The 26,536-nt window shown below is 41.1% G+C and overlaps 1 protein-coding gene and 1 pseudogene across 5 annotated transcripts in view; one reads left to right on the top strand and one right to left on the bottom strand.

Moving 5' to 3' along the window:
• LOC126071566 (guanylate-binding protein 1-like) overlaps positions 1-26,536 on the bottom strand; it is a 35,888-nt gene extending 9,352 nt beyond the window's left edge. For 2 of the 5 annotated variants that reach the window (XR_007516349.1, XM_049875762.1), the window contains exons 1-5: positions 26,327-26,536; positions 21,930-22,139; positions 21,285-21,412; positions 19,720-19,829; positions 17,166-17,362 (exon numbers count right to left, since the gene is read on the bottom strand). Coding sequence is in view for 3 of the 5 variants with exons in the window: in XM_049875762.1 (XP_049731719.1) it covers positions 17,166-17,362; positions 19,720-19,829; positions 21,285-21,412; positions 21,930-22,119 (625 nt within the window). In the remaining 2 variants the exon portion in view is untranslated. Of the gene's footprint in view, positions 1-8,793; positions 9,699-17,144; positions 17,363-19,719; positions 19,830-21,284; positions 21,413-21,929; positions 22,527-26,326 lie in introns of those variants that run through there. The other 3 variants (XM_049875763.1, XM_049875764.1, XR_007516350.1) reach the window with 3 other exon arrangements.
• LOC126074209 (uncharacterized) lies at positions 6,156-6,303 on the top strand (annotated as a pseudogene).

Below are 26,536 nucleotides of genomic sequence, written 5' to 3'. Positions count from 1 at the left end.
GGTGTTTTGTGACAGGAGTGTTCTGTGACACTCATGGAGCTGAATAGGGAATGATGTTGAGGAGTACAGGACGTCAGGTATGGGCCATAATACAGGCACTTTCCTGACCACCACAGCTATCTAATGATATAATGGCTGATTGTGAGTGAGTTTCCCTCACAAGACATTTTAGGAGAAATTGCACGACATGAAAAGCATTAGTTGCTGCTTTCTGTTTGACAATTCTTTCACCAAAAAGGTTTGGTGGTTTAAGATGTTTTGCTATTCATATCAATATGCATTATCATAGGGGGTTAATCCTTTCCTTCTTCCCAGTGCCATCTAAGTGTCCTAAATTACTGAGGACTTTTGGGTAATGAAATTGGTGAGACATTTGATAGAATGGAGATGGGAGAATCAGAGAAAGCCATTGGAAGGAGATTGCATGGACGCAGGCATCAATGATGAAAGTCTGATAAAGGCATTATCAGGAAAACTAAGGGATAAAAGGTATATGAAAAACATTTAAAAAAATAAACCAGATTAAGATTGAGGATGTTCGGAGGGAAGGAGAGAGAAAAACCCCTATTGCAGTGTGGAACAGATGCGAGGGCCTTGTCTCCCTCACCTGAACTGACATGAAGCTGTTTGATTTCCTTGGTTAGCCTACTTTGTGAAAATATACATTCATTTCGTAGTAGAAATATAAGTATGTTTGATTATGGAATATTGCCCAGACACCACTGCAGAGATGTGTGTTGTAAGGATTGTGTATTGTATTACCTCCTAATGAACCACAAGTGCTTATGCTGAAACACTTCTGGCCCCTAAGGTCCTGATACAAGTTTGAACTTTTACTGCATTATTTACCATTGTTAGTACCCACCATGTAGAAATAAAATAGATGTATGTATGAGTGAATGGCTGGAGAAATGATTAAAAAAATAATAATAATAATACAAACAATAAGTTTAAAAGGTTCTAGAACCCTGAAAATTTCACATAAATTTGTTCTTTGTCTATAGTTGACCAACTTCTTATTTTCATGGTTCTCAGAAGCTTTGAGGCCCTGCTTCCATTTCCGCTCTTACCCTTTTATCTCTCCCTGTGGGTAGAGATCAATAACTTTCTCTCCCACCCTCTTTTGTCTCTCCAGAAACTTCTTTTTAGGCTGGAGGATTAAGGATAGCAGTAATCAAAGAGTATGTGTGGCCTCATCTGCCAACCCAAAGTCTTCTAGTCTCAAGTGGATTATTTTCAATCCAGGAAAACTCCTGCCTGAGTACCTGCCATCTCAGTATCCCCAGGCACAAATATGAATGGTGCCACCTTCTGGGTCTCTGGGATCAGGGTGATATCACTGACAGGCAGGGCTCAGCATTTGGCTGCTGATGGTGGCAAAGCCAGGCTTGGCCCTTCCTCAACCACCTGGAAACCAGTGGCCACTTTTCAAGGCGGTTGCTGTTGTTAGGTGCCGTCACGTGGGTTCTGAATCATAGCAGCCCTACATGCAACAGAATGAAACACTGCCCAGGGCTGCACCATCCTCAGAATCATTGTTATGCTTGAGCCCATTGTTGCAGCCACTGTGTTCATCCATCTCATTGAGGGTCTTCCTCTTTCTCTCCAACCCTCAACTTTACCAAGCTGGATGTCCTTTTCCAGGGTCTCGCTCCTGAGGACATGTCCAAAGTAGATGAGACAAAGTCTTGCTGTCTTTGTTTCTAGGGAGCATTCTGGCTGTACTTCTTCTACGACAGATTTGTTTATTCTCCTGGCAGTCCAGGGTATATTCAATATTCTGTGCCAACACCGTAATTCAAAGGTGTCAATTTATCTTCAGTCTTCCTTATTCATTGCCCAGCTTTTGCATGCATACTAGATGATTGAAAACACCGTGGTTTGGGTCAGGTGCACCTTAGTCCTTAAAGTGACATTTTTCCTTTTTAATACTTTAAAGAGGTCTTTTGCAGCAGATTGGCCCAATGCAATGCATCATTTGATTTCTTGACTGCTGTTTCCGTGCATGTTGATTGTGGATCCAGGTAAAATGAAACCCTCGACAACTTCAGTCTTTTTCCATTTATCATGATGTTGCTTCTTGGTCCAGTTGTGAGAATTTTTCTTTTCTTTATGTTCAGGTGTAATCCATACTGAAGGCTGTAGACTTTGTTCTTTATCAGTAAGTGCTTCAAGCCCTCTTCACTTTCAGCAAGCAAGGTTGCATCATCTGCTTATCCCAGGTTGTTAATGAATCTTCCTCCAATCCTGATGTCAAATTCTCTTCATATTGTCCAGGTTTTCAGTTTATTTGCTCAGCATACAGATTGGATAAAGTTTTTATGTACACCTTTCTTGAGTTTAAACCACCCAGTATTCCCTTGTTCTGTTCGATCAACTGCCTGTTGGTCTAGGTACAGATTCCTCATGAGCACAATTAAGTGTTCTGGGAATTCCCATTCTTTGAAATGTTATTCATAACTTGTTATCATCCACACAGTTGAATGCTTTTGCATAGTCAATAAAACACAGGTAAACATCTTTCTGGTATTCCCTGCTTTGAGCCAAGATCCATCTGACATCAGCAATGATATCCCTCATTCCACGTCCTCTTCTGAATCCAGCTTGAATTTCTGGCAGTTCCCTGTGGATGTACTGCTGCAATTGATTTTGAATGATCTTCAGCAAAATTTTACTTGGTTGTGATATTAATGATGTTGTTCAATAATTTCCACATTCAGTTGAATCACCTTTCTTTGGAATGGGTACAAATATGGATCTCTTCCAGTTAGTTGACCAGGTAGCTGTCTCCCAAATTTCTTAAACAGTGAGTGCTTCCAGTATCGCATCTGTTTGTTGAAACATCTCAACTGGCATTCCATCAATTCCTGGAGCCTTGTTTTTCACCAATGCCTTCAATGCAGCTTGGACCTCTTTCTTCAGTACCATTGGTTTTTGATAATATGATATTTCCTGAAATGGTTGAATGTCAATGTTTGATACAGTGTCTCTGTGTATTACTTCCATCTTCTCTTGATGCTTCCTGTGTTGTTTAATATTTTCCCTCTAGAATCTTTCATTATTGCAATTGGAGACTTGAACTTTCCAAGGTAGGGAAGTAAAATGGGACGGGGGTCTTTGGTTTGTGTGTAGGTCAGCAAGGTGATGTGGTTGGAAGAGACAATGGGGCCACATCAAGATCCTCTGAGAGCTCAGTCTGGCTCATAGAATGTCAGAAGACCAAAACCAAAACAAAACAAAATTTGTTGCCACCGAGTTGATTCCGACTCATAGTGACCCTATAGGACAGAATTGAACTGCCCTGGTTTCCAAGGAGCAGATGGTGGATTCGAGCTGCCAACCTTTTAGTTAGCAGTTGAGCTCTTAACCACCATGCAACCAGGGCTCCAGAATATCAGAACCTAGTGTATTTTCACTGGGGATTCAAGCTTTAATAGCTCACTCATTTTGTGGTTCCCCTCCCCCCTTATTATTAAAGAAAACAATACACATGCTTTCAGATTGACAAATGCTTACAAACTTACAAAATGTTCTCAGCTAACCCCTGTTCCACACTTAACATTTATTGAGTGCCCTCTGTGCGTAGTGCCCATCTCAATGTCCATTCCTGTATAGGATTGCTCCCAGGCTGCACCTATGTCTCATGGTGAGTTCCCTATGATTAGTTGACTGAGGGAGAGGAAACTTGGACCTGATTTACAGATGGTCTTGTGTGATACGCAGGCACCACCTGAAAGTTGACAGCTGTAACACTACAACCCCTTCTGGGACATCGGTGAGAGACAAGGATGAAGGGAAATCCTCCCAGTGGGCACAACTTTGAGTAATGTACCTGGTTGTCGTTATTGCTTGGAATAAGAAATGACCAGATGTGCAGTTGTATAAAGATTCATGCAATTGTACACAATGATTTGGTTGGGTTGTCAAGGATTTGAAAGTATATGATTGGAAATTGATGACAATGGAGCCTGGGGAAGAGGTATGTGGACAGACCTCTCTGAATGGGCAAAAAAAATTAAGATATTTATGTCCCATGTGAATGCTCACCAAAAAATGGCCTCAGCAGAAGGGGATTTTAATATTCAAGTGGATAGGATGACTTGTTCTATGGATACTCATCAGCATTTTTCTCCAGTCAATCCTTTCATTGCCCAGAGAGCTCTTAAACAAAGTGTCCATGATGGCAGGGATGAAAATTATGCATGGGCTTAGCAACATGGACTTCCACTGACCAAGGCCAACTTGGCTACAGTCACTACTGAGTACGCACTCTTCCAGGAGCAGAGACCAACACTGAGTCCCAGATACAGCACCATTTCCCAGAGTGATCAGTCAGCAACCTGGTGAAGGGTTGTTTATACCACTTCCAGGATGGAAGGGGCAGTGTTCCTTTCTTCTGGAATAGACAGTTATGCTGGTTATAAATTTGTCTTCCCTGAGTCCAAAGCTACGGCCACAACTGCCAGCTGTGGACTTTCAAAATGTGTTATCAGCAATGATGGTATTCCACACAGCGTTGTGTCTGATGAAGGAACTCACTTCATGGCAAATGAAGTGTGCAATACACCAATACACTATTTAGCATCCTGTCCTTGCAGCTGACACCAATCGAGGTGAAGAGCTCATAGGAGCCATTGAACACTGCTCCATCCATTTCAGGGACTGATGTGGGGAGAGTGAGTTGTGGCATGTGAAGGTAGAAATTTACCCATGACAAAAATACCTGTGGTGCTCTCCCAGGAAAAGTTCTAAGTGCTTTCTGTGCCTTAACAGCTTTGACCTTCATAACAACCCCGAAGGATGTATTTCTATTCCTGTCATCATCATAGAGTCCCTGGGTGGTACTGTGGAAGAAAGGCCTGGCGGTCTGCTTTTGAAAAAATCAGCCATTGAAAATGCTATGGAGTACCATTTTACTTTGACTCACATGGGGTCATCATGAGTCGAAACAGGCTTCAGGGAAACTGGCTTATGCTTTTATTAGTAGTTTCATTATTTGTTTTTATCATTATCACTACTGCACAGATGAATACTTTAAGCTCCAGAGAGGATTAGTAACTTGCCGAAGGGTCTGGCCTCAGAGCCCTTGCCTTCTACCGCCATACTCAGATTTCATTCCCATTTGCAGCCCCTCTCCCCATGAACCTCTCTTCTTTACATCTCTTCATCCCCTAACAACCCAGGAAGTTTATATGTCAGGAACCCAGTGACCCTCAGAAGTCAATAAATAAAAGAAAAGGAGGAAGAAGAGGGAGAAGCAGGAGAAGGTACGAGGAGGAAAGAAGGAGGCCTCAAAACTATTTGAGTTTCTCCAGGGAAACTCCACCAGGCTCCTGCAAAGATGACATGGCTCTGACCCCCATTCTAATTGATGGTCTGATCCAGGGAGATCCTTGGATGGGCCTCTCAGGAGAAGAAAACAAGGTCATTTGGTCTTCGAGGGGCAGGTGGGGCCTCCTGAAAGCGGCTTCTCCCAGACTGAGACCCAGACTCAGGATTTTCTACAGAACGCATGAAGATCCAATGAATCCCACAGCAGCCAGGAGCTTGCCCTGCCCCCTATCCTTTTGTCCAGTCCATGTTCTCCTCAGTCAAGTACTAAATATACTTTTTAAATGTCCTTTTTAAACACATTCATTTTCTCTTTCTCACGTCATCTGACTTTTCAACTCTGCTGGCTCCCACCGATGAAAGCAGGTATCAGTTCCATAAGCAGAAGGTAAGTGTACAAACACCAGAATATCAATATGATGGTACTACAGTAAAGCCCCATAATTCCACCACTGCTATGATATTTAATCCCCATGGACTCTTCCAGACACGTCACATGTTTTCTCTTTTGCATTCAATACTCCCAAGAAATGTTCATGTCTGTCTTGTGTCCAAGAGGGAAGCAACAGTGAAGGAGGTGGAGTTGCTTGAGCCCATGGAGGCAGCCTGATAAGTATGTAGATGAGACAATGCAGTGGCAGCTGGTCAGGGTCTGTGCTTCAAGGCACTGTGGTTGGCCAGGCTGTGGGTTCCAGTTGGCGCCTGAATGTTTTTACGGAGAATGGTTTGCAAGAATGGTGGTGGGTGGATCGAGAGGAGGGTAGTAACATTGAATGTACAGTGCAAATGTTGGAGGTTGCACTGTACCCATAGAAAATGTAGTCATACTTAGCCAGCAGGGGAGATACCATGATCACAAACTTGGCTTTCCCAGGGTGAGGTTCATACATTACACTCAGGTTGTGCTGACTGCTGTGATTTCCCCACACATGGGAAACTGGACTCCATAATTTGTGGTAGTGGGAATTCCCCTGATCTTCCATTTAAAACAGACTTTGCTAACCTTGGCTGCCACACCCAGTAAAGCTGCTGTCTCATCACCTTTTCTTACCCGTGACTCAATTCTCTACTCTTCCCTATGTCTCTCTCTTCAAACTCTCATTTTTGACTTCTTTGACAGAAGTGCCATCTGTGCTTCTGCTGCCTGCTCAGAGGCTCTTTACTCTCCCTGAGACACTCCAGAATCTGCAACTTCACCCACCAGTCTCATATGCACTAAGGACCAACTGTTCCCACCTGCAGCTAAGACACTGACTCTGGCTGTGCATTGGGCCTACCATCAAGGGCACTGCTGGAGGTGGGGAAGCAGGTTGAGAGGAGGACTCTTGTGGGAGAAGCACCTTTGGCTGTGGAGTGGGGAGGGACCAGTAAGAGGTGGTAGTGAGAGATGAGATTCTGGTATGAAGCCTTCTGGGGTAGATGGGAATCGAGCCAGTGGATGAAAACGTCCAGGTGTGGCTCTCCCAATATCGATTTTAGCCCTACGTCGGAAATGGATGTGCACCCTCATCTTAAAGTCTTCTCATATCGTGAGTAAAGTGTCTAAATGAGCTCTGGTTCTTGCTTTATTGTCCAGTGGAAAGGTTCTCTTTCCTCCACGTCTGTTGTAGGCTCCTGACACAGATAACACAGCTCTTTGCTGGGGAACAGCCCTGTGTGGGGGCAGCTGTAACTTCTCTAGCCTGGTTGGCTGTCACCAGCAGGAGAAAGGGCATAGTGCATGCCTCGTTGGAAAGCATGGAAGACTTTGCCTTTCTGCTTTCCACTGCGCGAAAAGGCCTCTCTAGAGCCTCAATGGGGACTGGAGTGAAGGAGGCACCTCTTTCAGGAAGGCTCCCTCTCCCCTCTCCGATGATCCAGTTACTTCTGAAATCTCACCCAGCATCCTCCCTCTTCCTTCCTTTGGTCTTCCTCTTTCCCACATGACCTCTGCACTTATAGACTCAGAGTTGGTGGACAAGACTGAGCTTCATCTCCATGGTTGGGGAGGGAGTTGGGTGAACACTTTCTAACAATACGAAGAAGCAACAGAGACTCCTGCGTGAACTCTTCCCCTTGCCTCCTCTCTTGGCACAGCCTGTTGAGGGCCCTGGGGGAGTGTCTGGGAATGGCTCAGTATGCAAACCTTGATGGTGATGGCAGAATCTCTCCATTGCACCTTAGGGAATGGGTGGATTAGCCTGTGGGGCCAGCTGTTACTGATAAGGGAAGCCTGGGGGAAATTCCAGCAGAAGCCTTGACTCTGCACTGAGCTGCTATGGAATGCTGCTTCCATAGCTCATTCTTTCCTAGGAGCATCTTGGAGAGAGGAGAAGAAATCAAGGATGATGCTATCCTCACTGCCCCTTGTGCTCTCACAAAGGCCTTTTTCTCCACCAGGAGATTCACAGGACCAGCATATAAGCTCCTGGGCCCTACAGCATTAGTGAACTCCCTGCAGAAATTGTCCTTCGAACCCATCCAATGCTTCTCAAAGTACAGCCTTTGAGGGCTTCCTAACGGCAAATCTTCACTGCGGTGGTGGTTGCTTTCTGGATCTGATAAATGCTTGTATGAAAGCCTCCACAAATATTTTCCAACTTTGATTTCTCCCAGTGGGTGTTCAGTCTTGGCACCCATGAGATGGCATGTGGCAAAGTCCTTGCTGGTAGCCTGTCACACACTTGCCCCATTCACATTCTTACCTTGCTCAGCTTCCCAACACACCCCACACCCATGGCATGCCCAGAAAGCCACTGGAGGCGGTGCCAGCCTCCTAGGGGCTATCTCCAATTCCTATTATGTAACCACCCAACCCTCCTGAGAATAACCTTTGTACATGGATACTTTGTACATGAGCCCATTGAACAATGATGGAAATAGTTGGGGAAAGATGATGACAGGTTTCCACATAATGTATCCTCCTATCCACTTGAGTATTAAAATCTTCCTCTGCTCATGTCACCCTTTGGCGAACATTTACATGAGATACAAATATCTTCACTTCTTTGGCCAATTCAGAGAGATGTATCCACATATCTCCTTGTCTCCAATTTTCCAATGATGTTCCTTCCAAGTCCCTGACCATCCAGCCAAACCACTGGCCACAACCCATGAATCAGTATACAGTCCCACATCTAGCCATTTCTCCTTCCAATCAAAGTGAACAAGCAGGTGCACTGCTTGAAGTTCTGCCCATTGGGAGGATTTCCCTTCACTGCTGTCCTTCAGGGAGTTCCCAGAAAGGGGATGTAGTGCTGCCGCTGTCCACTTTCCAGTGGTGCTTGCATATCACACACAGCTATCTGTAAACCAGGCACAAGCTTTCTCATCCTCAGCGAATTGATCATAAGGAACTCCCCATGAGGTTATAGGTGCAGACTGGGAGATTGTAGGTAATGTGACAGGAGTGGAGACCATGGGCATTTGGGCCACATCCTCACGCAACTTACTTGTGCCTTCAGATCCTATTCAGGCCCAATCTCGTATATACTACTTCCATTTAATGATAGAGTGCTGCTGTGAACATCCAAATGTATGACTCTGTGGGTCAGACAACACCCAGTTCATGATGGGCAGCTCAGGCTGCATGGCTACTTGGTGTCCCATGCTTAAGTGTTCAGTCTCTACTTGGGTCCAGTAACAAGCTAAAAGCTGTTTTTCAAAAGGAGAGTAGTTATCGACAGGCGGTGACAGGGATTTGCTCCAAAATCCTAAGGGTCCGCATTGTAATTCATCAATAGGGGCCTGCCAAAGACTTAAAAAAAATCTCTATCTGCCCCTGATACTTCAAGCACCATAGTATCAGCTGCATCATATGGCCCAAGTGGCAAAGCCACTTGCACTGCAGCCTGAACCTGTTGCAGATCCTTCTCTTGGTTTGTGTCCCACTCAAACCTAGCAGCTTTTCGAGTCACTTGATAAATAGGCCCAAGTAGCACACCCAAATAAGTGGTATGTTGCCTCCAAAATCCAAAGATGTCTGCTAGGTATTATGACCCCTTTTCTGTTGTGGGACTGGCCAGATACAGTAACTTATCCTTCATTTTACAAGATCTATCTCAACATGGCCCACGCCACTGGACCCCTAGAAATTTTACTGAGGTGGAAGGTGCCTGAATTTTTGTGGATTTAATTTCCCACCCTATAGCATGCAATTGTTTTGCCAGTAAGTCCAGAGTCATTGACACTTCTTCTTTACTAGGTCAAATCAGCATAATGTCATCAATGTAGTAGACCTGCGTGACGTCTTGTGGAAGGGAAGGGTGATCAATGTCCCTGCGGACAAAATTATGACACTGGTCTAGAGAGTTGATATAGTTCTGAGGTAGGCAACTGAAGGTGTATTGCTGGCGTTGCCAGGCGAAGACAAACTGCTTCTGATGGTTCTTCGAAAGAGAAATGAAGAAAAAGGCATTAGCCAGATCAATAGCTGCATACCAGGTACCAGGAGATGTATTAATTTCTTTAAGCAATGAAACCACATCTAGAAGAGCAGCTACAATTGGAGTCACCACCTGGTTAAGTTTTCGATAAGCCACTGTCATTCCATCTGTGTTTTGCACAGGCTAAATAGGTGAGTTGAATGTGAATGTGGTGGGAATCATTACCCCTGCATCCTTGAAATCCTTGATGGTGGCAGTAAGTTCTGCAGCCCCTGCAGGGATGAAGTATTGCCTTTGATTTACTATTTTCTCATGTAGGGGCAATTTTAATGGCTTCTACTTGGCTTCTCCTACCATAATAGCCCTTACTTCATTTGTCAGGGATCCAATGTGGGTGGGGGTTCTGCCAGTTGCTGAATATATCACAATAATGCATTCCTGAACTGGGGAAATCACTACAGGATGGGTTTGGAGACCCACTGGACACACTGTGAGATGAACATGAGCTAAGGCTCCATTAATAACCTGACCTCCATATGCCCCCCTCTGACTGGTGGTTCTCAGTGATACTTTGGGTCTCCTGGAATTAGTGTGAGTTGAGAGCCAGTAATCCTGGAAAAGTCTCATTATTTCCTTTTCCCCAAAGAACAGTCACTTCTGAATGGCCCTAGATCCATTTGGAGAAGGCTGGGAGAAAGATTAACAGTAAAAATTTTTGGCAGAGTACTGGAGTCCTTCCTCAAGGGGACCCTGCCACCCCTTCATTCAAAGTGTTGTGGGTCTTTCAACTCACTCAAGTCTGGAAATTGATTGAGGGGCCATGAGTCTATTCTGGTAATTTAGTTAGACCGCTGTTCACTTGACCTAGAATTCAACCGCTTGTACGGATCAAGTAAATATTTAGTAGATTTCCTATGTATTTCACTTCTAGAGACACAATGACTAAGTAGCCAATGCCATAAGTCTACATGAGTCACACTATTCTGATTACCACTTTGACTCCACTGTCCATTACAGTAACCATCCCCACCCTATCTTTGTTGACTGAGTGCTGTTAATTGGCTCCTACTACTACAGGATCCAATCAGCCCCATTGTATTTAAGTGTCTAAATTCAGTTCCCCATGTCAAATCTGAGTTACATAAAATAGCAATCACAGCAGTCTTCAAGGATGTTGAGGCTCCCTTGACAAATTTGTTCCTCATAGTGTGGTAAAATTTGTGTCCTCTGGATACTTTCAGATATCTCAAGATTCTTGGTTACTCCTTTCCTTTGGCAATATCCTTCTAGACAAGCCTCTTGAAGACCTCCACCTTTGTCCTCTCAAAGAGGCCTCTCTTGGCCCTTCAGCATAAACTCTCAGGTATGACCTGGAGCCGCTCCGTGAATTACAAAAACTCTAGTCACTGGGGAAATCTCAAGAGTTTACAGATTACCTTCCAGGAACCAGGACAAAAGACCAAATCCTTTGAGTAAAATTAATTGTACACTCCACAGACATGCTTGTTTATCCCTATTTTTATCCACTGGAAAGGTCAAGAAGGCACTATCTTTGCCAAGGCTGTGAGAAATACATCCAAGAAAACTGTTTCCACATCCTTAAAGAACTCTGTGGTAGCTGTTTTATAAAGAACAGTGGAAACTGCTGCCATTGAACTGGAATCTTTGAAATGCATGGGGATGATGGGAAGATGGGATTGGAAGGGTAAAGTGACAACATTTAATCTTAAAACACAAGGTGACCACAGTTACTACAATGAGTAACAGAGCTGAAACAATAATCAGAATGACCTGACCCTCAAAGCCCTTTGACATTAACTCATTGATCAGTGTCCCTAGAAATGAAACAGATGGGCAGCCTAATAAATTTTTACTTGATTCATATAAGCAGAAACACTCGAGGTCTGGTGAACATAGTCTGACTTGAATCACAGCAATAGACAATCACAGACCCTCAACAAATTCGCAAGCACAGATTTCTCTGAATGAAAGAGAGATAAATCTCCCCAAGGAATGACCTGTGTATACAGCTAGAAATTAATTCTCTTAGGCCTCTAGCCAAATGCAATATTCTCACCAGTTATCTGAGTAGAATGACCTATTAGTAAAAGATTATTTTATACCATAATATTTGGATTTTATACCATATTAGTAGAAATGTTCCCTTGCCATAGCTGTATTGTTAAATTTAATAGCCAAAGAATATTTCATAAGGATTGTCATCCAGATTGATCACAGTGAAGCTAGAATGAGGCCAGTTTAGAATGTGAACATCTGTTTGACAGTCATGAGATTTACCTTTCCTAGGAAGCAAAAGTAGAGTAGGTAAATGTTTACATAAGCAGAATTTAACATTTTTGGAGTAGATAAAATTACTTATAGGTTGTTTAAGTTACTAGTGGAGAGAAATATTAAGGTAATAAATGGGCTTATTCTGTGTGATGGTTAAGGTTCTGTGTCAACGTGGCTGAGCTATGATTCTCAGTGGTTTGGCAGTTGCATAATAATGTAGTTTGACAGTTGAGTAATGATGTAATCTGGTGGTTATATACTGATGTAGTCATCCTCCATGATGTGATCTGATGCGATCAGCCGATCAGTTGTAAGTGGAGTTCCCTTAGGGGTGTGGCCTACATCAAATATACTTACAGATGTTCTGGCAAAGCTTGCTTGCTTACTCTGGATCCTGCATCTGGCTTGCCATCATCTGACCTCCAGTTATTGGTACTTGATCCAGGGAGAGAGAACTTCTCTAGAGAACCCAACCTAAGACATCTGGTACTAAGAGTGGTTCCACAGAAACAGAATTGTAAGGATGAGTTTTTTAAATTGGATCTCAAGAATGACTAGTCATTAAGGTGCTCATGACTCTACTTTCAGTAGTAAGGAGGATGCTGCTCATCCATGACATGAGATGGCAATATTAATATGCAAAATATCACCACCAATAGATCGAGTATTGGTGAGAAATGCGGCTCTGAGTTATTTCGTGTTTCATACTTTTCTACAATTACGTCAGAATGAGAAGTATAGTGAAGCTGGTTGGTTGGCCCTACTTTTACTAGACAAAGTAGTGAAAGAAAGAGCTCAGGACTTCAGAGTCACAGCTCAAGTGTCTCTTGACCTCAAAGTTGCCACTTGTGCCCTGAAGGAAAGCCTTATTTCTTGTAGTAACAGAGCTGATATTGCCAAAAACCCAACCCATAATCTTATCGTAAGACTGGATGAATTATAAAGCCAGTTGTTTTCCCAAACTTGAGTGGACTCTAAAGTTAAAATGAGGACATTGATTGGGAAGAACAGGGATTCTGAAACGTGGAATGGAGACACATGAGAAGATAGTTAGGAAGATGGGGACACCGAGCCCCTCAATTCCATTAAATCATTTCTGCCAGCAGAACCAGCCCTCTTACTCTCATCTATAGAGATCACTCCATCTTTATCTGCTTAGCCACCCTCCCCAGTAAAACCATTATACCTTCCATCCCCAAATGATGACATTAACCCACCAGTGCCTGAAGAGTCTTTGTCTGAAACATCATCTGAGCTGGCACCTGTGGCACTGCCTGGGGCATCACCTGAAATAGATGTCTTACAAGACATTCCTGAATATTCCCAGAATTCAACCCCACTACCCATTTTTGATTCTAGATCTACAACCAGAGAGCCCCAAAAGGTGAAGTACAAAATGTGACCCAGGGGGCCAAGATGGCTGACTAGGTAGAAGCTACCTCGGATCCGTCTTGCAACAAAGACTTGGAAAAACAAGTGAATCAATCACATACATGACAATTTACAAACTCTGACCATCAAACACAGATCTAAAGAGTTGACCTGAGTGACAGAGACTCAGCCAGCACAAGCAGGCTGCACAGTGATGCAGCCAATGAGAGAACGAGCAACCACGGGGAAGCAGCAACTGTTTTCGGAGCCTGGAGCCAGCATCCCAGTCAGAAAACCTTGGCGCAGGGCTTTGGACTGGGTGCAGGGCAGCTGAGACAGCGCAAACACGGGACGCAGCCCTAGCCCCCAGAAGTGACCTTGGGGGAAGCCCAGACAGTGCACGCAAGCAGCGCAGTGATGCGGCTAACACTAGGAGAAGTCACTGGGAGGCAGCGACTGCTTTTGGAGCCTGGAGTGCAGAGTCCCAGCCGGGGAACCTGGGTGCTGGGCTTTGGACTAGGAGCGGTGGAACTGACCATGGCTTCTGAGACAGCACAAGACAGGGGCCTGATCCTCTGGGGCAATCTTGACCCAGCTACACGCCCCTCGCCCCTCAGGAATCTCAGATAAAACAGTCATCACCAAGCAAGATAAGTAACTTTGTCTATATTCCTCGGTGCTATTTTTTTTCACTCTCTCCTATCTATCTGATCCCTCCCCTCCCCTTCCCAGGCGGCTTCCTTAACATTGGAATTTCCTGGGCCAGAGAGTGAAGTGCTCTGCATTTTTTTGTTTGTTTGTTTGTTTTTTGTCTTTTCCTAACCCATTCTCCTGGCCTGGAAGAAGCAGCTACAAAAAACCCAGGGACCAAAAATCCTTCCCTGACTTCCCGAAATTGGAATAAAAATACAGAACCAGCTCCAGCCAAGCATATGAGATCCACACTCTTGGGCTTTCATCCCTACAGGCAACAAGGTGGCTATTATAATGCAAAGGCAATTCTGATAGTGATCTGACTGTAATTGTTTTAGTGGATTACTGGAAAGACAAGTTTCCCAGGTCTGATATCTCTACCTATTAAACAGAGCCCTCACTGACCCACAACTGGAACTGAGGGCTGAAGCTCCACCCAAACCACCTAGCCTCCTGCCACAGGGGTCTGAGGATAGTGACACCTAACAATCTGTAGAGGTACATGCATTGGGTGCCTAAGGTACTGCTGCAAAGCCCACCCACCAAAGTGCTTTAGGAATAGAGACACACCTACATCACTGGCACTTGGGGGAAGCCTGTCAGCATCCTGCTCCCCCTGGAGTGTGACCCCCTGCTGCTACTACAATCTGGTCCACACAACTATCACCACTGCTCCTCTATGTGAATAGGTGACAGTCTACACTACACACCTGGTGGGCAAAAATCAGATTCTACTCAAGAATAGTGAATAGACTCTTAGGCTTATATATCTGGTAGCAGCCCAAACCAGCTGGTAATAGGACATAAGTGATTCAAAGGCTACAACAATCAAGACAGAGCAATGTAGTAGCCCATCTATGTATATTGAAAGAAACCAAAACAAGACTCAGTGAGCAAATATAAAATAAATCATTACAATATCTTATAGATGGCTTGGAGACAGCAGTCGATATCAAACCACATAAAGAAGCAGAGCATGATTGCTTCTACAATTCCCAAATTAAAGAATCAAAAGCTTTCCCAAATGAAGATACAATCCTGGAATTGCCAGATGCAGAATATAAAAAATTAATTTAAAGAATGCTTCAAGACATCAGGGATGACCTCAAAAATGAGATAAGGCAATCTACAGAAAAAGCCAAGGAACACATTGATAAAGCAGTTGAAGAAATCAAAAAGATATTATTCAAGAACATAGTGGAAAAATTAATAAGCTGCAAGAATCCGTTGAGAGACAGCATTCAGAAATCCAAAAGATTAACAGTAAAATTACAGAATTAGACAACTCAATAGAAACTCAGAGGAGCAGAAAAGAGCAATTGGAATGCAGAGTGGGGGAGCTGGAGGATAAGGCAATTGACACCAATATAAAAATAGTTGAAGAAAAATCATACAAAAAAATTTTTAAAAATGAAGAAACCCTAAGAATCATGTGGGACTCTATCAAGAAGAATAACTTGCGTGTGATTGGGGTTCCAGAACAGGGAGGGATAACAAAAAATACAGAGAGAATACTTGAAGATCTGTTGGCAGAAAACTTCCAAGACATCATGAAAGACGAAAGGATATCTATCCAAGATGCTCATCGAACCCCATATAAGATTGATTCAAAAAGAAAATCACCAAGACATACTATCATCAAACTTGCCAAAACCAAAGATAAAGAGAAAATTTTAAAAGCAGCCAGGAATAAAAGAAAGGTCTCCTACAAAAGAGAATCAATAAGAATAAGTTCAGACTACTCAGCAGAAACCATGCAGTCAAGAAGGCAATGGGATGACATATATAGAGCACTGAAGGAGAAAAACTGCCAGCCAAGGATCATGTATCCAGCAAAACTCTCTCTAAAATATGAAGGTGAAATTAAAACATTTACAGATACATACAAGCTTAAAGAATTTGCCAAAACCAAACCAAAGCTACAAGAAATACTAAAGGAAATTGTTTGGTCAGAAAATCAATAATATCAGATAACAACACAACACGAGGCGACAGAACAGAACATCCTGATATCAACTCAAATAGGGGAATCACAAAAACAAATTAAGATTAATTAAAAAAAAATGCTCAAAACAGGGAATCATTGAAGTCATTCTGTAAAAGATCACAATAATCAAAAAGAGGGACTAAATACAGGAGGCATAGAACTGCCATATGGAGAGGAAAACAAGGTGATACAGGATGATACAAGTTAGGTTTTTACTTAGAAAAATAGGGGTAAATATTAAGGTAACCACAAAGAGGTCTAACAATTCCATAACTCAAAATCAAAACCAAGAAAAACATAACAACTCAGCAGACATAAATTTGACTACTATGAAAATGAGGAACACAAAATTTACAAAGAAAAATGTCTCAGCACAAAAAAGTAAGTGGAAAAATGAAACTGTCAACAACACACAGAAAAAGGCATCAAAATGACAGCACTAAACACACACTTATCAATAATTACGCTGAATGGAAATGGACTGAATGCACCAATAAAGAGACAGAGAGTCTCAGACTGGATAAAGAAACACGATCCGTCTATATGCTGCCTCCAAGAGACACACCTTAGACTTAGAGACACAAACAAACGAAAACTCAAGGGATGGAAAAAAATATATCAAGCAAACAACAATCAAAAAAGAGCAGGAGTAGCAATATTAATTTCTGACAAAATGGACTTCAAAGTTAAATCCACCACAAAGGATAAAGAGAGACACTACATAGTGAATAAAGGGACAATTGATCAGGAAGATATAACCATATTAAATATTTATGCACCCAATGACAGGGCTGCAAGATACATAAAACAAACTTTAACAACTTCAAGCTAATTACTACAAATAATTGATTCCTCAATGTCATAACTTTCACAAGCCTACGTAAGGAAATAAAATTCAGCTAACTATGGAACAGAAATTAAAAAAAAGGAATGGGGGTAGAGAACGAAAAGTCCTTCTCCAAGGAGAGAAATATGATCTAATCAACTTAGTCAAGTGATGTTTTCCCACTATCTAGCACAACTGCCAGGGAAGCATGGTTAAGAAAATCTAACTTTCAGCATCTATACAGAAATGGTCATTTTTGATATTGTTATCTGTTTGTTACCCAAACATCAGTTCCAGGAACCTTTTTTTAGCTTCAGTGAAAGCTCCAGGTACTCATCAGCAGTGATGGGTTGTCCATTTGCTTCCAGCTCCAGGGAGAAATCTCTCAGAGTCCACACGAAGGCTGGAAAGAAGCTCACAAAGTCAGCTGAGTCATCAACCTCACTATTTTCAGGTGAGGATTTTGCTCTGATTCGATCTGTCAGCTCAGTCACATAGCTCAGATGTTAACTTAGGAAAAGTGCAGAAAATCAGTGGCATTTTAAGGCTATATTTATTTCCAATGCTTATCTGAAACAACTTGTTTCCTCTTCATTATCTTATTCATTCAGTCCACAAACATTTTTTGAGCACCTTTATGAACCAGGCACTGTTCCGGGGACTAAAAATATTGCAGTGCATGAGTCAATGCTACCATCATAGAGCTTACACTCTAATGAGGAAGACAGGCAATAAGCAAGTAAATAAAAATGTAATAAAAATCAGATGTTGATACCAACTGTCTTGAAGAAAAACAAATCAGGCTGAAGGGTTAGAGGATAACTATGTGTGCATCTGCATTTGGTGTTGGTTTATGTAGTTGTCCAGATATTCCTCTGTGAGCTGATGTTTGCACAGAGATCTAAGTGAATGGAGTGACGCATCCACACAGAAACCCACTGAAGGAGCATCCCAGGCAGAGGTAAAAGCACTTGCAAACTGTGAGATAGGAAATAACTTAGCATGTTCAATGTATAGCAAGAAGACCAGTGAGGCTAAGACGGATTCTAAAAAGAGACAGCAGACAGACCATGTAAGACCTGGAAGCCATAGTAAGGGATTTAAATTTTAATTTAAATTTAATGGGAAACCCTTTGGGGGAGTGGGTTAAGAGAGCATATAGTCTGATATATTATTTTAAAAGATCATTATGGCTGGTGTAGCATCTATAAGAAGTAGGAGTATAAACAGGGAGAGCAATTAGGCAATTTAGGAGGCAATCCAGATGAGAGATGATAGATGGCTTAGCTTAGGGTTATCATAGAGGAGGTTGTGAGAATTGGCCTGGGGAAATTTTTTTGAAAGTGCTGCTTACAAGACTTGCCAATTGATAGTTTCTAGGGTATAAGGAAAGGCACCATTCAGGATGATTCCAAAATTTTGATCATCACCCAGGTGATGATGTGGGAACCTACTGTGATGAGGAAAACTGGGAAAGAATGGGCTTGTACAGGAAAAGTAAGAATTCTGTTTTGTATATATTAAGATTGACATCTAATGGATCTAAATGAGGTAATGAGAAGTTGCTGTATATACAAGTTTAAATCTCATTTTAATTGAGAGCAGGGGTTATGACTGGAGATATAAATTTCATGGTTATTGACATTTAATTGATACTGAGCACCTTGGGACTGGAAGAGTTGAGAAGAAGCCCCAAAACTGAAGAGCTATAATACTTAGAGACCAAGAAAAGGAAGAGGATGAAAGGGTATAGCTAATGAAGAAGGTGGAAAATTAGAGAAATTTGCTATTCTACTGCAACAATGGTCTCAAACACAGCAACGATTATGAGAATGGTGCAGGACTGGATGGTGTTTTGTTCTGTTGTACATGGGGTCGCAGTGAGTCAGAACCAACCGGACGGCACCTAACAACAAAAACAATATGGTATTCTAGACGACAAAACAATCAAGCATTTTAGAAGGGAAGAAGAGATCATTTTTTCAAATGATGTTGAAAAAGCAAATAAGATGAGGACTGAGACCTGCTCATTCGATATGGAAACATGAAGGTAACCTTGACAAAAAAGCTAATTTCATGGAATGCTTGAAAGTGAGTTTGTGGAAATGGGTGAAATTGTTGTTAATGACTAAGACTAGGTAATACAGGGAGGTGAAATGAAAGGTAGTGTGGAAATAATGGAACTGAGAGATCAAAATGTTGGATGAGTGTATATTGGCTGCTGAAGTCTCTAGAAAGACAGTGAACTAGGAGCTAAAACTCTTTAACAAATGAGGGGTATGTTTATTGAGATGACCGCAACAAAGAAGGGTCATATAATCTGGGGGCATGTGCTTCAAAGTAGCTTTCCTTTTTCTTTGGGAGTAGAAAGAGAAATTATATGAAAGCTGTAATAAGGAGTACGTATGACACCTAACTCATTTCTGGGACCTGTGAAATGCAAAGTACAGAGAAAAAAATCAGCATTTGAGGCCCCTTGATGGGCTTGCAAGGGAAACAATGTTGGCAGGGGACAGCCAGGTAACAGTTAAAAGGAAACATTTAAAGAAAATGAGAAGGATATAGTGATTTTGTTGAACTGAGAATATAAGTTCTAGAGGACTTTGAGTGTTTGGAGTTAGAGGGGAGATTAAATCATACAGGGGATGTACAGACTGTTGTATAGATGAGGATAATGTGTGACCAGGTAGGTTTGGATTTCTTAGGGTGATTGAGGTATACTGGAATGTTGAGAATAATGTGATTCATTATGGAAAGAACTTATGAATTCTGTAGTTGTCCACCTCTATAGCTGGTGAAAAAATGAAGCCACTCCTTTCTAGATTTAGTGCTATTCAGGAGCACAAAAAGGATACTGCAGCTGGTCCATGGCCTGCTGGTTGATGGTTCCCATGCTATTGTACACAAAGGTGCTGCTCAGTAGTATCGCCAAAGCAAAGATCCAGGAGTCATTTTGGTTGTCTCCCTAGAAGTCAGTGCAGAGACCACATAGAAGAGTGACTAAGAGCATGTTCTTTCAATTTAGACAGACCAAGTTTGAACTCCAGCTATTCCTCACATTACATGTGAAAACTTAGGTAAATCATTCCCCTATGTATTATTTATTTTCCATCTGTACAATGAGTTCTTAACATTCAATTTACAGTATTGAGAAATTTAAATAATGTATTGTATATAATTCTTATTGTATATAATTCATTGTCCAGCTTGAATTAAATGAATTATATACAATACATTATTTAAATGAACAATGAATAAGGAAGACCGAAGAAGAGTTGACGTCTGTGAATTGTGGTGTTTTTGAAGAATACGGAATATACCATGGACTGCCGAAAGAATGAATAAATCTGTCTTAGAAGAAGTACAGCAAGAATGCTCCTTAGAGGCAAGGATGGTGAGACTGTGTCTTACATACTTTGGATATGTTGTCAGGAGGGATCGGTCCCTGGAGAAGGACATCATGCTTGGCAGAGTAGAGGGTCAGCGGAAAAGAGGAGGACCCTCAATGAGGTGGATTGACACAGTAGCTACAACAATGAGCTCAAGCATAACAACGATTGTAAGGATGGCTCAGGACCGGGCAGTGTTTCGTTCTGTTGTGCATAGGGTCGCTATGAGTCGGGACCGACTCGATGGCACCTAACAACAACATTGTATATAAAGGCATACCGGTGTGTTAAGAACATAAGTACTTAAAAGTGGTGGCTATTATGATCAGCTACTATTAAAACATGTCTCCTGAATTTCGATGTCACCCTATTCCATTCCAATAACACATCATAGTAAAGAACTTTTTAGACAATTGTTAAAACATGCTATTTTAGCGATATTTTTTTAGCCCAAGACTTGTAAGAGTCATAATGTATCTTCCTTCATAAACTAAAATGTTGTCATCAGAACTTACACTTTGACTTGTTTTCTTACTAATAGTTCTGCTATGGATAAAACTGCTCTTACCATCTCTCTGTGCCCCGTGGTGAAACGTCAGGCATGTTTATAAAATGTCTAATCAGGTTTAGTGGTGCTTTCAGCAGGCTCAACAAAACATTTTGCTATGATATATATGAAAGACACATGGCTAAAAATGTCATTAGTCATTAGTTTATGGACTGGATAACCTAATTAATAGACCTTATTATCCTCTCCTCATATTTGTGCTGTGGGGTTCAGGGTACATGGTATGCACTGACTCCCAAATGAGTACTTTATGCTGAGAGGTTATGTTTACTTTTCTCACACATAGCCGGCTTTAGCTGGCTAATGACTTAGATCCTAGGTCAAACTTTCACTGCTACCAAGTAAAGGAAAAGAATAATATATTGATATGATCAACTGAAACCATAAGTCAACATTCGGGGAGTGATAGTGCAGGGAGGGCTACATACCTGCCATATGTGGAATTTAAAAGATTTGTGTTTACCTTCTCTACATCTCCCAGGCCCTCAGTGTCAAGCAGAACTAGGGTATGGTTTGGCATACTGGGATGAGGCACACACCACATCCAAATTCCCTTGGTGTGAGACTGCACTGTGGAGCCCAGGGAGAAGCCTGCAAAGGGGAAATGAGGTATTTTGGAATGGAGTTTTAATAGAAGGTGGTTCTGGATATTGACATAAAACTTAATGTAGTGAAGGTTAGAAGATACAACTGAAACCACAACCAATATTGATCTTAATTGCAGAGAATAGTGAAATTAGGATACTCAATACAGGTTGAAACACATTACCTTAAAGATCAGTGCAAGCTTCCTGTTACTACATGAAAATGTTAGCAAATACCTTAGAGTTCATTTTCATGTACATTAATTTTTTTTATTACTGCTTTATTCTATCCAGGAAAGATATATTTATATTGTTAAAAGGGGAAACAAAAGCAATGCATGAAGCAAGAATGAGCTGACTCATTCTCCCAAACAGAGTGAAGATAAAAATTTCAACTGTGGACCTAAAGTTAGCTTTCAATATTCATTCTACCTCTAAACTTTCTCCCTTACATCACCGTATTCAACGTTGGGTAGCGTAAGTGATCAGAAAGTACTAGGAAGAGCTTTGGTGGCGCCACTTACCTTTTTTCTTCCCAGCCAGCTTGTTCATCAGGTAGGATTTACCTGTGCGGTAGAGGCCCACAATAGCCACCACCACAACGGGCTGCGTAACTGCAGACAGGATCTTCAAAGCTTCCTGATCAGCCGTCAGTTTCCCATTAATGTTCTCAATGAGGCACACTGGGCCTGGCATGTGGACCTCTGAGGCCATGTCCACGGTGTTACCTTTGTCTTCAAGGGAAGAGATGGAATGGAATACAGTTTCTAGACAGTTAGCTGAGCTAAAACATTACAATATGGACAAAATTTTTGTTTTCTGTTCTTGAATTTTGTTCCCTGTTCCAGTTTTAAAACTCCTTGTGGCACACCTGGGTGAGGTTTCATATTATATTGATGTAAAGTGTGTATCATTTCAAATTAGATTGTTATAAATTTAGGATGTTAAATGTAATCTCCATGGTAACCACAAATAAATTATCTCAAATATATACATAGACAGAAATGAGAAGGGAATCAAAATAGTGCCTTGCAAAAATCAAATGAATACAAAAGGAGGTAATGAAAGAAATCAAGAACAGAAAAGGTATATGACCCACAGAAAACAAATAGCTAAATGGCAAAAACTTTCTTATTATTACTTTAAATGTAAATGGATTAAACTCTCCAATCAAAAGGCAGCAATTAGCAAAAATGATTAAAAAACAAATAATCCAATTATACACTATCTATAAGAGGCTCATTTTAGGTATGAGACACAGATAAGCTGAAAGTGAAAGGATGAAAAAAAAAATTCTGTGCAAATAGTAACCAAAAGAAAGCTGGGTGGCTATAAGACAAAATGACTTTAAGTCAAAAACTTTTCCAAGAGACAACAAGAAGTATTATGTATTGATAGAAGGGTCAATTCATCAAGAAGATATAACAGTTATAAATATATATTTACCTAATACCAGAGCCCCCAAATATATGAAGAAAGCAGTGGCAGAATTGAAGGGAGAAATAGATGACAGTTCCACCATAATAGCTGGAAACTTCAATACACCACTTTTGCTAATGGACAGAACATCTAGAATAAAGGTCAATAAGGATGTGGAAGATTTGAAAAACACTAGAGACCAACCAGACCTAACAGACATATATAGAACACTACATTCAACAATAGCATAGTACACCTTTTTCTCCAGTGCATATGGATCATTCTCTAGGACAGCCCATATGTTAGCAACAAATCAAGGCATCATCAATTTAAAAAGATTGAAATCATAAAAAGAATTTTTCTGATCACAATGGAATGAACTTTGAACTCAGTTACAGAAGAGAAACTGGAAAATTCACAAATATGTGAATATTAAGGATACTCTTAAACAACAACAAACCAACAGGTCAAAGAAGAAATCACAAGGGAAGTTAGAAAATACTGAGATAAGAATGAAAATGAAAGCAGGACATATAAAAATATATGGGTAGTGCAACAAGTATGCAACAAGGAGTCTATAGCTATAAACACCTACATTAAAAAAAGAAGATCACAAATCAGTAATCAGAGTTTACACATTGAGAAACGAGAAAAAGAGTAGGAAACTAAGCCCAAAGCTAGCAGAAGGAAGGAAATAAGAAATATTAAAGCATAGATAGAGAATAGAAAAATAATAGATTCAATGAAACCAAAATTTGGTTCTTTGAAAAGATAAATAAAATTGACAAATCTTTAGCTAGACTAACAAAGAAGAGAGAAGATGCAAATAACTAAAATTAGAAATGAAAGTGGGGACATTATTACCAACCCAAGAAATAAATATGATTGTTAGAGAATTCTAGGACCGCTGTACACCAACAAAGGAGATAATCCTCATGAAATGGACAAATCCCTAGAAACACACAAATTATCCAAAATGGCTCAAGAAGAAATAGAAAATCTCAACAGACCTACAGTAAGTAAAGAGATTGAATCAGTAATCAAACACGTCCCAACAAAGAAAAGGCCAGGACCAGATGACTTCGCTGGTGAAATCTACTAACATTTTAAAAAAATTCAAACCAATCCTTCCGAAACCCTTCCAGAGTAGGAAATACTTTCTAATGCATTCCACCAGGCTGGGAGAACCCTGAAACCAAAAGCCAGATAAAGACACCACAAGAGAAGAAAATTACAGACCAACATCCCTTAAAAATATAGATGAAAAATTCTCAACAAAATACTAGCAAACCAAATCCAAAGTCATATAAAAAGAAGTGTACGCAATGGCCAAATTGGACTTATTGTAGGAAAGCAGTGGTGTTTGAACACACCCAAATCATCCTAATACACCACATTACTAGAACAAAGAGAAGAGCTGATCATGAAAATTGATGCAGAAAATGCATTTGAAAAATCCAATACCCTTTCATGATAACAGCACTCAGAAAACTAAGAATAGAAGAAGAATTTCTCAACACGTTAAAAGCATTTATGAAAAATCTACAGCTAACACCTGAATGTTTTCTATATAAAATCAGGAACAAAACAAGAATGCTCACTTTTACCATTGCCATTCAACATTGGACTGGAAATTCTAGCCAGAGCAATTAAGCGAGGAAACTATATAAAATTCATCCAAATTGAAATGGAAGAAATAAACTTATCTCTATTGAACAATTACATATATAGAAAACTCCAAATATTCACCAGAAAGCTGTTAGAGCTTTAAACAAATTTAGCAAATTTATAGGTCATTAAAAAAAAATAAACTCTTGCCATCGAATTGATTCCAACTCATAGTGACCTTATAGGACAGAGTGGAGCTACCCCATAGGGTTTCCAAGGAGTGGCTAGTGGATTCGAACTGCCGACCTTTTGGTTAGCAGCCGAGCTCTTAACTACTGAACCATCAGGACTCCAAGTGCCTTTGGTTTTAATACAAGATTATAATATCATCTCGAAAAAATCAGTCGTGTTACTATACACTAAACCCAACCCAGTGCCGTGGAGTAGATTCTGACTCATAGCGACCCTATAGGACAAAGTGGAACTACCCCAAAGAGATTCCAAGGTGCACTAGCAATGAGCAATTCAAAAAGGAAATTAAGAAAATGATTCCATTTACAGAGCATCTAAAATAATAAAATACCTAGAAATAAATTTAACCAAAGAATTAAAAGTCTTTTGCAGTGTAAAGTAAAAAGCATTACAGAAAAGAATTAAAGACCTAAATTAATGGAAAAGATCCTTGGGCCCACATGTCCCGCCGGCCTCGGACCGAGGGCCCTACGGCCGCGGAACCGGGGTCGACCGGGCACGGCGACCGAGAGGCGGTGGATTTTTTCTTCCCAACACCCTCCCCCGCCCCCGCCCGGCCCCATTCCTTCTTTCTGTTTCTTTCTTTCTTTCTTGCCCCGACCTCTCGGCCGCCGCCGCCACCCCATCATCCTCCCTCCTCTTCGCGGACTCCACTGGCTGGTAACTAAACGGTTGGTGGTTGAAACCTACCAGTAGCTCTGAGGGAGAAAAGACCTTCTCCTGTAAAGATAATTTGAAATTTTTGATTGTTTTATTGATTTAGAAAGGAGTGAAAAGACTTCTGTTAGTTACGCATTATCTTTGTGTTTTTATCTTGTGTCTCAACCCATTTTAACCTGAAGCGATCATGATATAACATTCGCTAGCTCTTTGAGATACAAACAAATACAGACCACAAGCACCCCCAGTGTTTATCCTATGGAAAAAGAGCAAGTTGCTTCCAACAGAAAGTTGATTTTTACTGTCAGTAAAAACTCAATAACTACCTGACATGGTTTCACTGAGGGCTTATATGCAAAAGAATGCCAGTGCTGCCCCAACTGGGCTTCTTATCTATTCACTGGAAGATGGCAAGAGGCATTTTTTTTTTAAAGTTATCAAGACCCATTTCCTATTTCAACAATGGCCCACAGGGACTGCTGGAAATGTAATGGCCTATTTGATTTTATGGCATGAGGCAAACCACCATTAAATGGGAATCAATCAATTACTGACTCAGAAAAAGCAACTGCTTAAAGGTTTTATAAGCTCCCAAATCACAATAACTTTTCAAATTATTATATAATGTTGCCTCTTTTTTGCAGATCCCAAGTGGCCTAACTTCTGTTTACCTAGAGCTATAAAATTTGGTAATAAAGGGAGAGATGGAACCTGAGCTTTACTGAGTAGGTTCTGTCATAAACAAATGCAATTTACAAAGGTGTCTAGAAAGAAATGAGTCTTGAAACATTCACGAATCTCAGTGTAGGCCATATCTCTGCTCGTGGCTAATACAACAGAAAGCACGGCAGTAGACACTTAACAGACATGCCACCTGCCTGGTGTTCCACATCCAGCTCAGCTGCAGCACATTTTGGGGGCCATCGTTTTAGAGAAATCTAACTGACCTTTACAAATTTCTCCCCACCCTGCCCAGCCTTACCTGGAGAAGAGATTCTTTAGAGCTGGAAACCAAGCTGCCTTAATGAGAAAGTCCTAAGTGTGCTTTCCTTCTTTCCCTTTCTTCTGAGTTTAGCTGCAGTGGTTTTCTGTCACTTTTCTCTTTCACTGGAAATTTGGGCTTTTATCTTACTCTTCCAATGTCCCAGGGCTTTCCAGATTTTCTTCTGAGCTCAGATGACTAAAAATAGAC

This window comes from Elephas maximus, chromosome 3 (genome assembly GCF_024166365.1).
Source record: "Elephas maximus indicus isolate mEleMax1 chromosome 3, mEleMax1 primary haplotype, whole genome shotgun sequence".
Classification (NCBI taxonomy): domain Eukaryota; kingdom Metazoa; phylum Chordata; class Mammalia; order Proboscidea; family Elephantidae; genus Elephas; species Elephas maximus.
The sequence above is the reverse complement of the archived record's forward strand: the minus strand, read 5'-3'. Positions and strand labels throughout refer to the sequence as shown.